The following is a 14,237-nucleotide window of genomic DNA, read 5'->3' as shown; positions in this document are numbered from 1 at the left end:
AGAATGCATTAAATTAACTAGGGCATGATTTCTAGCATAGTTAATCAATACTAAAGTTTCAGTGTCCAAACAACTAGAGCCAAACATGAAAGCCCTGTGAGACACAACCTGAAAAATCTGGAATCTCTTTTGTATTTAGAGAACAAATCATTCCCAGGAGAACCCAAGAACTGCCTCTGATGCTTGTTCTTGTAGGGCCTGTTGCATCACTCATGACTAACACTCACTTAAGAATGCAAATTGCAACTTACGCTCAGCAACGATAAGTGGCGGATAGAAGAGGAAGTAGCCCACTAGTTCAGCTGACAGCTGACCAAGTAGATTTGAGGCAGCAGTGCCATTAAGAAAGCCAGTCCCATTCTTTACAGTATAGACCAGTGACACAGCAGGGGATCCTGCTGCCTGAGAGACACTCAGCATCTAGGAAAAACACAAAAGTCGAGGTCAGAAAAAGAACAAGGCATAGAGAAGTGTGGGTAATATGAGCAAAATGCTTAGGATTATACTGTATACTGTAATCTGCAAATTCTAAGAAATATTTTTCTAAATGACAGGGGAGGCACGGAAACAGTAACTGTCTTTAATGATAAATATCATCAAGAATCTCGACAGCAGAGAAATGTGTATGTATAAATAAAAGAATTCAAAAATATAGTAGCTTTATCCATGCATAAACATAAATTAGTGTTAATATAGGGTGCACTTTAATGTGGCAGCACATTAAAATTAATATAACCAATGCCTCTCCAGCATAATTAAGTAGTTCTTAAAAAAAAGGCACAGCCCAATATGCTTAGGGACAATTTTGCTCAAACTGCACACAGTTTGCAGCTGTTTGTGGCTGCCACATCACATAAACCACATGGTGATACTGAAGTGTAACAGGGGACAAAATTAAGTTATTTATCATCAATATCTATCCTGACAGCATGCGGAACGCCTACGCAATTCCAGGACCAGAACACAAAGGTTCCCCCGCAGTACCTGAACAGAGAGTCTGCTGTTAGCGTTAAGCACTTTGGCCTGCGCTTCGGAAAAAACCTTCTCAAGCCTCTGTTCCATCATTTGAGAGAAGCGACAGGACCGAGGATCATCACCTACTCCCACAAACTGTAGCACTGCAACATAAAAACAACACAAACTGACAAACTGCATTCTGAAAATCAAAGAATTCTTCAAAACCCTGTAAGAGTGTGTTTTGCTATCTTTGACAGTATATAACTATATTAGGAACATTTAGAATTTGACTTATTTGTGCTTATTTTATAAGTACCTACATGCCATATTGCTATTTCTGTCTCTGATGTGGTATCACAGAATTTCTTTTCACACTTCATACCCTTCCAGTGCACAGTCAAAGAAGGAACATATAACGGCAAGTCTCAAGCAGACTTATTTTTTTCTTTTCAACCTGACTGAGCACTGGCTGACCTGTTTTCAGCTGGAAGCCTGTGGCTGGGCTGGGTCTCCATAATGCAACCGGGAGGGGCAGGGCTGTTACCATGGGGAGGTACTGCCGCAGGTCTGCAATCAGCTTATCACGGCCATAGGATGCCAAGCCTTCCATCACTACAGACGGAGGGTAAACTATATCCCCTCCAGTCACGTGATAAGCCACTGTCATGTTGGGAGAACCAAATACAGTCTCCACCTAAGAAAGAAAAAGAAAAAGAGAGTTGGATGTCTTTGAGAAGCCATATTGCTTACATTTTACCATTAATTACAAAATGATTACCTCTACAAATCCATGATTAAAGAAGGTATTTTCAACATGTCTTCTATGATGTGCTAAGTGTTATGAAAAAGTTTTGAGCCATACCTAGAGCCCAACTAGAGCAAAAGTTCTCCAGGCTTTCAAAATTTATTCAGACATTGTTAGTCCAGTCATTATATCTAATAATTTTCAGAGGATTTCTTTTTTACTTAACACATACCTATGAATCATCCAAGAATAAAAAAGTGACCTAAACCATGGGATGAACCAGTGTTCTGTCTAGAAAACGACAACTTGGCAAAGAACCTATTTTAAATTGTGTCTCTAACCACAGCCTGTCACACACACACACGCAAAAACACAAATTGTTCTAGTTTCCTAATACAAATCTATGAAAACTACCAAATATTACATAGTTTGACAGGAATAAAATTCTGTTTTTGCACCAACAAAGTGATTTCCAAAGAGCTACTAGCCAAAAACTCAACATATCTCAGCAGTGTCTCCTTAAAATGTTGAGGAAACTGGACAAGTAGATGACAAAAGAAGTGGCAGGCCTGTGAGCATATCTATATCAATATCAGAAAGTTATGTACTTAAGGAAAAGGCAAAAATCCAGATCTGTCACAGGACCTTGGAGATGCATCTGGCCCATCTATTTGATTCATCTACTGTTTGCCAAAGCCTGATTAGAAATGACCTCACTGGAAGGGTGACAGTCAAGAAGCCACTCTTAATGAAGAAAAATGATCCCTTCTACACTTTTAATGAAACTTAAACATACAGTATATTAAGATAAAATACACTCTGATTTCTGAAGAAGAAGAAAGCAAATATGCTAACCCACTAAATGTAGTCATAAAAAATACATAAAAATACATTACAAAATGAAAAATATCCAATACCAAAAAAACAATATAAAAAGCAAAATAAAATTGTAGAGAGAAAAAAATCATCCAAACAATAAATTACAGGCTAGGAATAAAATGAATGAATGAATGTCTGCGTTTAGAACCTCCTTAAAGGTCTGAGTGGTTCCTTTCACATTCCTAAATCAGAATAAAAGATACTTTATTATAAGATGATGCAAATCACCATAAAGCTGTTATATGCAGCACTGCATACCAGTTTGCATCATTACCCACAATGCAACCACAAAAAGTAAAGTGACATCTCAAGTGGGCCTTTCAGATAGCCACTGCTTTTTGCCTTTTTATTCATCTTAGTACGGAATGAAAATCACTTGCAGACAACGACTAGATGTCCAAGTCACTGGTGTGCTGCTTGTGGAGAAAAATAAAATCAGAGGAATTTTGTTTCTAAAGGTCTCAAAGAACAACAATTTGTCAGAAACATTTTTCTGTGTGTTGTATAGGGCCATTAACACATGTAGAATAAAGTTAATGATGTTCAAACATTCATATGTTATGTCTGCTGACTTACTAGTAAGACAACTGAATAGAATAGCTTGTTAATGTCATCAGCCACACCTTTTACTTCTCCTGCTATAACAAATTGAGATTTCTACTGTAAAAAAAAAAACTAGAACGGTTTTTAAATTTATTTTAATGAATCTTACCATATAGTAAAAATCACTCAAATAGAAATTGCATACATGCTATGAAATCGTTCACAGTAAATCGGAAGATGCACTTGTTATCCAAGTCACTAATGAGAGCATCAGGAAGAGGAGGGAGTGATCGTGGAATACAGATATGTGGCGAGAACCATGAGGGCCTGAGGGGCTGCTGAGAAGAGAGACATGAGCGAGACTGTTAAATAGGTGAGTTTGGGACAAAGACGCTTATGTTCCTGCACCTCTAACACAAGAGGACTGGAATCAATACGTTCACGGATATAAATGCAAAATCTGTGTGTTTGGGAAATTGTGTCTCATTACAGAATAAAATTTATACAGTATGTGTTTGTCAGTAAGAGTTTGACTTCTTCATGAACTCTGAGTACAGTGAAAGTGGAAAAGGGAATGATGGCAGATCTAGCGTGCGTGCATGAGAGGTGAAACCATTCAAATCCGTTATCTAAACCCATCTGAAAGCCTGTGCTGACAAGGAGATCCACTAGCCGAAACACTGAGAGCCTAGTCTCTGTAGCTGAGAGTCACCACTCTGCTTCCTCACAATTCAGCCTTGTTACGAGCTCTGTGAAAAGAGCCCTTTATTATCACTTCATCCTCTTGGGCTTCACCCATGTGAAGGTGTTATTAAGAGATTGCATTTCGAACACACACACACTAACTCAGTCTCAAAGAGTGTGACAGACTGCAGCAGACCGAACAGATCCCACTATTGGCATTCAAAAACTCTCAAGTTGTGGCAGAATCCTAACTCCATGAAAGACACGGAAATAGTTCACTATTATTTTTTTAATGGTCTTAGTCCTGAGGTTCAGTTCATTTAGTCTATTTCTCGTGATCTTTTTAGCATCAGCTCAGCACATCACTCTCCTCCCAACCATTTATAACCTATAATTAAACACAGAAGCAATTTCCCCAGCCAACAGCTTGCCTCTCATTGGATGAGAAAGAAGTGCTACTAAAAGGAAACCAGGCAATGCTGAAATGGGTGACAGGAGTGCACTGAAGCAAGACACCTTCAGAGACTACAGAGAGCGAACATGTGAGAGCACTGACCTTCACATCGCCAGGACAAATACACAAGGCTCCCTCTCAAATATTTGATACTTCCAGATTGAGAAATACAACACAATAAGGCATTTCATTGAGCTACGCATACACAAACACACACACACACACAGGTGCACTTTACATTTCCTGGAGCAATGACTGTGACTGTGACAGTGCTATGAAGACAGATTTCTCTGTATTCACTTCCAGACCTCAAAAGACTGTTTTTATAACAAAATATATTGTTTGCATGTGCTTTATTCGTATATTCATATGTTTACCATCTTACTGACATCATCACAAGAGCAAGTCTTTGGTAGATCCTCACAAGTAAACATTTCTGTTCCTCACTTGGTGCTTTTCTCACACTTAAGTCACATTGAGTGAAGGTATTGGAGGCTTACTGCAAGGACAAGGTGGCTTTTGGCAGTACAGGGACTATGACTGGTTCACAGCTAACCTATCCACACACAAAAAGATGATTGTGTGAAATATGGATGGGTTCTGCAGACACTCAGGTTGTGTCTTGTAAATATCTACAGCACCGATACAGTCCTAACGTGCATCTTATTTTTAATCCTGGTACACTTAGTCAAATATGTGACATCACTCTGTGCCTTCTGGGACACATTCAGTCAACCTAATTTCTATATTAGTCTTCATTTCTTTTCACACAGCCTACATGAGGGTCCTCGGTATGAGTGTGTAACACATGCTTATAAACCTCTGGTTTTCTGGAGAGTGCACAACCGGAAAACAATTCTTCAGTGTTAAAAATGTATTTATTTATTCAGTTATTGTCTAAGCTGAATAGTTTTTTAGGGTTCTTGAGGGTTCGAGCTATTTTTTTTTAAAACCAAACCTCTGAAAAAGGGAATTTGACTCACATGAGCTCATGGCAAGCTCATAAGACATTAAAACTGTGTCAATGAAACAATCACAAGGTATCCACACCCTAGAAGATACCCGACTTTATCTTCTGTTCTTCTCTAAATAGGACTGTAATTTCCAGAAAAATAAATATTGTTTTTCTATTATTGTTAAACTGGTTGTTAAACTAGAGAAGAGAGACCATAAACGCATAATGAAAGTGTTAACTTAAGTTGCAATTCAAGAGAAGCTGTAAAAAAAATACATTTGTTCAACCATATTTGAAGAAATCAAGGTATGTTATCCATCTATAAACATGAAAAAGATGTTGTAGCACAATAAGCAATAACTGGTGAAAGTCTGACCTGTGCTTGGGCAGAGGTATCATTGAGAGCTTTCCTGAGGCCTTGACTTAGTCCCCTTCGCAGGTTTTGCCTCTGAATGCTGTCTAGCCTGTTTCTCCTCACATAGATGGAAACAACTAAGAGACAGACAAAAAGGACAAGACAGGACAGGCAACAGACAAAACAAGTCAGAGCAATGAATAAAAAAAAAACATATCATTATATTATTTTTCTCTAAGACTTCTCCAAAAAGTACTGTTTACCTGTTTTCACCCACATTCTCTCAGTGATGTTGCACTGCTGTGGTGGAGTCTCTGTGGTAGTGGTGAAAGGTGAGATGAAGACAGCCGTGACCCCCCTGGGAGGGCTCGTTCTTAGGACAGGCGGTGTGAATGTTCTCCTGTTGGACTGAGTCCTGACGGTTGTGGTTTTCCCGGTCGCGAACGTGGTCTGTGGTGTGGTAGTGGTGGTTGACTGCGTAGTGACTCTTAGGGAAGGCATGGTAGTGGTGGAGTTTTTAGTTTTTGTGGTTGAAGCCGTAGTGGTGGAAAGCTTAACAGAGGCTGTCGTGGTGTCTTGTCGAGGGGTCAGAGGTGATACCTGAGTTGTCCTCTCGGTAGGCCCAGCAGAATGGGTAATTCTGACTGATTGAGAGGGGCTTAAACTAGCCTCTTTTTCTTTGGGGAAAGTGAGTCCAACTGTTTTGGAAGTTCCAGCGGTTAATTCATCCGTCTCTGCTTCTGTAAGAACAAATGTCTCAGTCACTACCGGTGAGCGATTAGAATCTAATAATGAGATCAAACTTGGTGATGATGATGGAAATGAGGATTGCTCAACATTTAGAGAGACGGCTAACGATGCAGTGCCTTGATCCATGGTTGCTTTTCTTGTGGTGGGTCTTATGTATGAGGATGAAGATGGCGATGAAAATGATGATGATGATGATGATGGGTAAGAAGGGAAGGATGAAATCAGGTCAGCTGGGAAGGTTGACGCCTTCAGGATGGAATCAGTTGTCTTACTCTTGCTGTCAGTATCAGAGATACTATGCACAGGGCTATTTGAAAGTGTGACAGCAGAATCAAATGCAGATTCAAGAGAGGGAACAGCTGTCAGCGAGGGGCTGTTCCTGGTCTTATATATCAATTCAACATGAGCAGCTTGGGAAAATGCTGCAGAATCAGTAGTTATATGAGACAGGGGCAAAAAAACATCTTGCTGTACATTAAAAGCCACAGATGACCTAAAATTAGCTGGGGACAAGCTCCATTCCTTATAGTCGGAAGTTGCAAAAGATGGATAGGCACCAGTTGGATGAGCTGGATATGGATCACTGGCAACAGCTGTTGAATCAGCAGAATTCAGCATGTACGCATTACGCTCTTGTCCATCTTCCAGCTTTGGATTTTGAAATGAGGGACCAACTGTTGGTAAATTAGATTTTACCCTATCAAAGGTTATAGATGTGCTTTCTAATTTAAAGCCACTGCTTTCAAGAGCCATAGGCTTGGTGGTTTTCCACTCTGTATATGGTGCCATTAGTTTTGTGCCCAAGCTGAAAATAGCACTCCATGTCTCCATGCTGTTTTGTCCATCACTGGAGGAAGTAGTTACAGCAGGGGAAACATCGGAGGGCATGTTCGTTTCTCTGTCCAGGTGAAAATTAGATTTATTGCTATTCACACTAGTGATTGGTCCCTGAGAGTGAGAAAAAGAGTTTGTTGTTTGTGTTAAGGTCATTTCTGACGGTTCATTATGACCCACCAATGTCACATTGTCTCTGTGAAAAACTCTCATAAGAGGTTCAGCTGTTACTGGTAAAAAGGGGATTTCAGTAGAGATTTTTCCAGAACCTGCAGACCCTTTAGTCAGCATGAAAAAATCTGTTTTAGTCCCGAGAGATGGGAAGCGTGTTGCGAACACTGATGGAGTTTCTTTCTTGTAAAACATAGCATCACTGATCAGAGAAGATTCATTGTTTCCATTGAATACAGGAGAACCTTGCAATACTTTACTATTTTCTGCTCTTGTGTGGATCTCAGTCACTCCCTCTGATTTTATATGAGCAGAGGTTTCATCAGAGGACACCACTGTCTCTTCAGATTTTTGAGAAGTTAAACTAAGTGTATACAATTTATGGAAAAAATCAGGCAAAGGCCTTGTTTGAAGAGGTCTTTCTGAGGGAATTATTTGCGGTGATGAAACAGATTTGGGTTGGTTTGCAAAATATATCGCACTTCTGGAAGATAGCTCATCTATATTATTATAGTTTGGGTGGTACGTAGGCTGATTGAGGTGTGAATGGCTTCTGGTTTTATAAATTATGTCATTTGCAGATCCTGAAAGAGATTCTATCTTATTGCTAGAAAATAAAGTTTTTGAGGTTGTGTAATCTATGTACGAGTGAGTTATGCCCTTGGAAGACCCAGTTACAGATTCCTGAATATTTCTGGGTCTCAAATTTAACAAATCTGACTCCAGTGCAGACGATGTTGTTCCTGTTCTGGTGCTCAAACTGGGGATAGAACGAATAGTGGAATCAGGTTTCAGCTGTGTGAGTGAAAGTGAGTTATTCAGGTGAGCATGAGTGGAAACAGATCTGAGCTCTGCTGCCGTTATCTCTCCCTGGTTGTAAATTACATCAGTGGCAGGGACTCTGGGACTGCTGTGACCCGCTGCGATCAGTAAATCACCAGGATTAGATACATGCTCTGAGGACATCATGCCAGAGTGGCTACCTGTTAGCTTGGTGATTGCAGCTTCAGAGAGCGTCACTTTACCTGGTGGAGTCTCCAAGGAAACTGTAAAAAATGATTCACCTGGTGTGATCGCCATTACTGGTGACACAGTGGGAGTCCCAACATGCGAGCTGAGTGATGACATGACGGCATGACCTTCGTGAATAAAAGTGTGACTTTCTCCTGCTGTCTTAACTTCCTCTTCCATGTATGCCGTTTGGTTTAGAAGCCACTGTGTGATATGACTAGAAATTGAGTAGCCTTTAGGATGGGCAGACAGCAGTGCTGATGTGGGATTTTGTGAAGCTCCCTGCTGCCTTTGAACAGCTTGACTCTCCAGTTTAGAGGGAAATGAGGCGTTCATTTCAAGATTATTGGCGGGTACAAAGTTCATACCTGGATTTTGCATTTGAGTAGGTCTGTACAAAATTTTTAAAAGATTTTGACTATAGTTAGGAGTAGAGTATAGTGTATATGTGCTGGTTGCTGGTGTCTGGATTTCTTTGGGTGTTGCAATTCTAGTGTATAATTCACTCACTGGGTAGATTCTGTCCACTGATGAATGTGTTGTTACTTTATTGCCTTTATCAATGCTGGTTTCACTTGAAGAGTGTGGCCGTTTGCTTATTTTGCTTTGTCTCTCCTGTCTTACAGATTGCAGGTCAGCAAGTGACTGAGTGGTGGGCTGCGGGAATGTTAAACTGTCTGACCAACCCTGAGACCTTGCTGATAACGCTGCTGTTTCTGTCTGAAGGGCTTTGTCTATCCACTCAGTGGAAGGTGACAGGAAAAATGAAGGCACGGAGGATGAAAGCACAGACAGTGTGGATGGAGATGGAGAAGACATTATTGGTGTCAACTCTGTTGATGATGGAAACAATGATACAATGTTGTTTCCGTTTGTGAAGGATACACGTGACAGCCTGGATACAGTGTAACCAGCAGTCTGAGGCGGTGTTGCGTGCTTTTGAGACATGCTAAAAGTCAAACCTGAGCTGGCTCCCACATGTGACGATGAGGAGGACATGTCTGAGCCCTGGCTGGAATTATGTGAAGGCCATTGGGTGGTATGGATCTCATCCCTGGTGATAGTTGGCAAGGTTCTACTTTGATCAAGGCTCACTGGATGTTTGACAGTTCCTGCCATCATGGTTAAGACAGAAGAAAAAGCAGGCTGCCCCGATAAGCCCTCCGCATCAGTGTCTGAGTGACTGTCTGAATGGACAACTGGGAAAGGCACCTCCTCAGCCACTGACAGGTCAGCCGATGGGTGAGCAGGAACGCCTGTGACTGCTGGGTCGCTCGGTAAAGGTGAGGAGCCTGAGGCATCGTAGGTGGATTTTTCTGTTATGAGGGCATAAGAGGGAAAGATGGTTCAGTAAGTTACAAACAAAACAGATTCTTGTTCTGCATACCCATGCACATCAGTAAATCAGCAACAAACACATACATTGAGATTTCTACTGCAGTCATGGAGTTATGAATTCATCAACACTAACTTCTTAGAAGCATTCAAGTTTGCAGTTAAAATGTTAATAAATCATTAATGAATTGATGTTGGTCCAGATGCTCTCCTGTTCTTTCTGCTGTCCAACAGTCAGTTGGAGATTAATTAATGAGCTATCGAAAAACATAAAGCAGGACAAGGTTAAAGGTAAAAGCAGTGGTACGGAATAACACATTTCTGAATTTTTAAGCCCTAGAACCTGTATGAAATGCCATGCTGATGCCCTGTCCTATTAAATGACAGTGTGAAAAATCAGACTGCCACTGCATTGTGCGTACTCATTCAGCCTGCATGTCAGCACAGTATTACTTTTCTGTAAACAAGACCGATGAGGCCATTACATAGAGACTGGTATGTCTCACTGTCACACAGGATCAAAAAAAGCACATGTGCAAATGGATGTTGCTGTCAGGGGTAATTGTGATATTTTGGATAAGCTATCATTTAAAAAAAAAAAGAAATAATACTTTTAGCGTACAATCTCTTAAGATTGTGAGAATTATCACAAATACTACTTAGTTAGAGGAATATAATGATAGGTTTCTAATAGTCTCAGACAATATACCAAGGGCAAACATGTATTCCCAAAATAGAGGAAAAGGCACAGTCTTCAAAGTGGAACAAATAGAATTACTCAAGAGATAGCAACCATGTTCTAAAGTACAGCAAAGATTATGGCACGCCTAAAAAACCACTTTGGACTTATTGTTACTGTGTTTTGTGCCTTTGCAGAAATTACATCTCAGTAAAAGAAAGAGAGAAGCAGCTGGAGAATATTAGCTATCATCAAGATGCTGGAGGTCATTAATGTGCTGAAGCTGAGCTGTTTCTCATCCATTCCTGTCCCTACCACTTCTTTTATTCACGGCACATCGTCAACACATCCATACAGGGATTATTTTATCCATTTATGAAGCTTAGCATTCCTGTCACATCTTCCACCCCCTCAACATGCTTCCCTTGCTAAAGTTCGTCTAACTAGCAAACCCCTTAGTGTCTGAGAGACATGGACAGAAGACGGAGTTCTGGGGACTGTTTTGACATACCCGAGTACTCAGAAAAGCAAAAAAGATACTCAAATAGTGTCAATGTTATTTTGCCAGATCTATTTTTCAATTTCATTTCTTTTAATAAATACATACTTGAGGATAGAATAAAATATAAGATGAGTGTCCAGCACATTCTGTGAGGCCTTTGAGTCTATTTCTTTTTTTTTTGTACAACACATAACGATTAGCCTAAGGCAGTGTGTACTAACACAGCTGGGACTGAAAACACTTTTTTCTATCAGTAGAATTACAGAATATTAAATGAGAACTGTAATAGAATTTAATACCCGTGCATTTAGCAAAAGTTCCAGGTTTATAACTGTGAATGTAGCCTTAAATGTCACCAATATCCCAGAGAATTGGCATAATGCTTTTTATAATTTGTTTTCAGAGAAGTAAATCACAGAATTTTATTATCTGGCAGTATTAGTTCCTTAAACACAGCCCCCTCATCCTGTATTTGTGATCCCACTTAATTCCTTTTCTCCAATAAATCTGTAACATGGTAAAATGTGATTAGTGAAACTGCTATACAGCAATTTTTAATCCATTCTTAAAATCCAGCGATACAAAAGAGTGGAAATAAGGTAATTGCTCTCATCTATTCACAAAGGAGTTTAACAAAATAAAGGATATCTGTCCTTCCTTAAGGCTACTAAAAGGTCAGAGATACTACCTTCCATTCTTCCATCCTATCCTCTACCCCTCATCCCCAATCCCACAGTTAGCAAGCCAACTTCTTTTGGTTCATGGGATGGATGCCAGTCCAAGTGAAGGTGTAAGTTCCACCTGTGGTTTGCCACCTGCTCCGATGGAGCTGAGCATATGGAAGGATTTTTAACAATGGACCACAGAGGACAATACTTGCAGATAAAAGCCGAGAGGAAATGTGAAAGTATAATAAAAAGGATGGGCTATGAAAGTGTATATAGCAGTGGGAGAAGAAGAAAATGATGACATTTTAGGTCATTTGGAAGAAAAACTGTAACTGCCTTTAAGTCTACAGACTGTTCACACCATCAGGCATCTGTCTCAAAAAACAGAAAATATCAATCAATCAGTGTAAAAAATGAAGATTTGCATCTCGACCAAAACTAGAACAATTCAAATGGGTTATAAATGCAAAGCGGGTGTTTGATTGTTTAGGTTACTTAAGTAAAATGACACTGTATCGACAAAACAGGTTATGATTTTAACATTGTTGCAATTGAAAGACTAAAAATGATCCAGTTAAGATAAAAAAAAAAAAAGATGGAATGTGAACGTGTAAAAGACATCAATCATTAATTACATTTTGCAACAACTTGTTATTTTGGATGTCAGTCTGAAAGACACCAAGTACACGTTTTGGAAATGTGTATAAGAATATACGCCACACACCTGCGATGATACCATGTGAATGCTGCAGCCATAAAAACACTGTGTTGGGTTTACTTATTTAGCTCAGTATCACGTAGTTTAAACAAAGAGCTGGAATTTGTTGAAATACACAGTATATGATTTGTGCAAGGGAATTATTAGGCAGTATAGAGTCAGTTTCTAAAAACATGAACTAATCATGGTTTAGTAACAACATTATAGCCTTCTGCAAGAAGTCAAAACTACAGACATGTGTGATAAATAAAATGTTTAACTATTAGTTAAAAGACAGCTAAACATACCTGACTTAGCTCTTAAACCTTTGACAAGCCGCACGTTCAAACCACAGACATCAAATCCAGACTGAATTTTTTTCCTCTCTTCAGCCAACACTATCTTTGAGCTACCAGGACATAGACATGACACTGCTGGGCTCCTGGTGCTGCACTCATATTATACATTGCTTCCCCTTTTGCTTTAAGCTGTTTTTGTTCTCTTATGTGTAGAAAATGGTAAACAAGTGAGTGTAATTCAATAGTGAACTGGATGGAGGCCTGGGAGCATAGAAACCAATTTGAGAAGCCTGGCCAACTCCTGCCGAGGAAGTGCCTCTTACATTTTTGGCTGTCTATGATAGGAAACAGCATATAGAACTGCTCTGAGCTGTTGTTCTTTTAAAATTATAAAAAATGTATCTATTTCACATACTGTCGCTGTTTTTCTCTCTGTGGAGGTATCATGCTTGTGCAGGGCTGGAAGACGAGTAGAAGGAGCATTTGGCAGTGATGCCAAGCACTGCTGTGGTGGCAGTGTGGATGCGAGGGAGAATGTCACACACCCAGCTCTGTCTTTTTTTTTTTCATGGGGTGCAAACAGCGCAGCAGGATGATACATGCCTCATCTGTCTAGAACAGAACCCAGTGGACACTTAACTCTGCAGCCACGCAGAGATGCGTACAGTGTACTAAAAGAGATGTTCGTTCACTCAGTCATGAACTCGAACAAAGACTTTATCGTTTGCTTTTGGTTCTTTTTTACTTTTTGTTGGTTTGGTCATTTAAAAATAGTTCAGGATAGACCCAAGCACCAAGAGTTGGTTTGTGTTGTGAATTTTGATTTAAATTATGTACCTTATTTAAACAATAACAAACATATTCTTCTATTTACTAGGGTAAAACAATACTTTTTTATACTAAAATTGTGAAAATGCAGTGGGTTCTTTTTTGCATTAGAAAGGTTGGTCAGAAAAATTGATACTTGGATACTCATTAATACAAAAAATTGTTATCATATTATATATTAATTAGACACGCATTTGCATAGGAGCTTATTTCCAGTGCTGAGAAAAATGTTTGACATGCGTAAGTCTAAGTTTTGGATTATTATGTTGAAATTTCAGGTTATTGTCTCAAAATTTTGAGTTCGATATCTCAAAATTTTGACTTACTAACTTAATTAGGGTTAGCGTTTGACACTTACTAATTCAAAATGCTGAAAAAATAACCCAAAGTCAACAACAAAAAAAACCCTTGAAAACTGAATTAGGTTGACATTTTTAGATAACCAGATGTTAAACTACCGATGGTTAAAAAAAAAAGTTTTTTAGTGGCAGAAACAAGCTTCTATAAATTTACAACATTCATGCCCTGATGAACCCATCAAAGAGCGACTAGTCGTTCAATATCTTGCCCAAAGACTGGAGCAGTCAGGGCTCAAACCACCAACCTTGCCATTAGCAGGTGACCTGCCCTACTTCCTGAGCTACAGCCACCCAGTTTTGTACATGCTGATTTTGTAGCCTTTTTGCCACATACCACACATAAAAAAAACAGATATAGCCACTGTCACCAACTGGGCCGCAGAATCTTGCTGTGAAGTCTCAATTTGAGCATCTCGGTTTGTAGAAACTAGGCATCATATGTGTGACTGACACTGCATGATCATTTGGTAGCTATTTGTCATTCACCAGGCAGGTAGCCATCCATTTAACACTAAATGTGACCACAGTTTAC

The 14,237-nt window shown here is 39.6% G+C and overlaps 1 protein-coding gene across 3 annotated transcripts in view; it reads right to left on the bottom strand.

Annotated features, from left to right (window-relative positions):
- kiaa1549lb (KIAA1549-like b) overlaps positions 1–14,237 on the bottom strand; it is a 60,769-nt gene that overhangs the window by 25,328 nt on the left and 21,204 nt on the right. For all 3 annotated transcript variants that reach the window (XM_040011953.1, XM_040011954.1, XM_040011956.1), the window contains exons 2-7: positions 9,301–9,654; positions 5,836–6,312; positions 5,594–5,709; positions 1,432–1,651; positions 985–1,118; positions 252–420 (exon numbers count right to left, since the gene is read on the bottom strand). In XM_040011953.1, coding sequence (XP_039867887.1) covers positions 252–420; positions 985–1,118; positions 1,432–1,651; positions 5,594–5,709; positions 5,836–6,312; positions 9,301–9,654 — 1,470 coding nt within the window. The remainder of the gene's footprint in view (positions 1–251; positions 421–984; positions 1,119–1,431; positions 1,652–5,593; positions 5,710–5,835; positions 6,313–9,300; positions 9,655–14,237) is intronic.

The sequence above is a fragment of the Simochromis diagramma genome, unplaced genomic scaffold (assembly GCF_900408965.1).
Source record: "Simochromis diagramma unplaced genomic scaffold, fSimDia1.1 OVJJ01000603.1, whole genome shotgun sequence".
NCBI classification, from domain to species: Eukaryota; Metazoa; Chordata; class Actinopteri; order Cichliformes; family Cichlidae; genus Simochromis; species Simochromis diagramma.
This window is presented reverse-complemented; position numbering and strand designations above follow the sequence as displayed.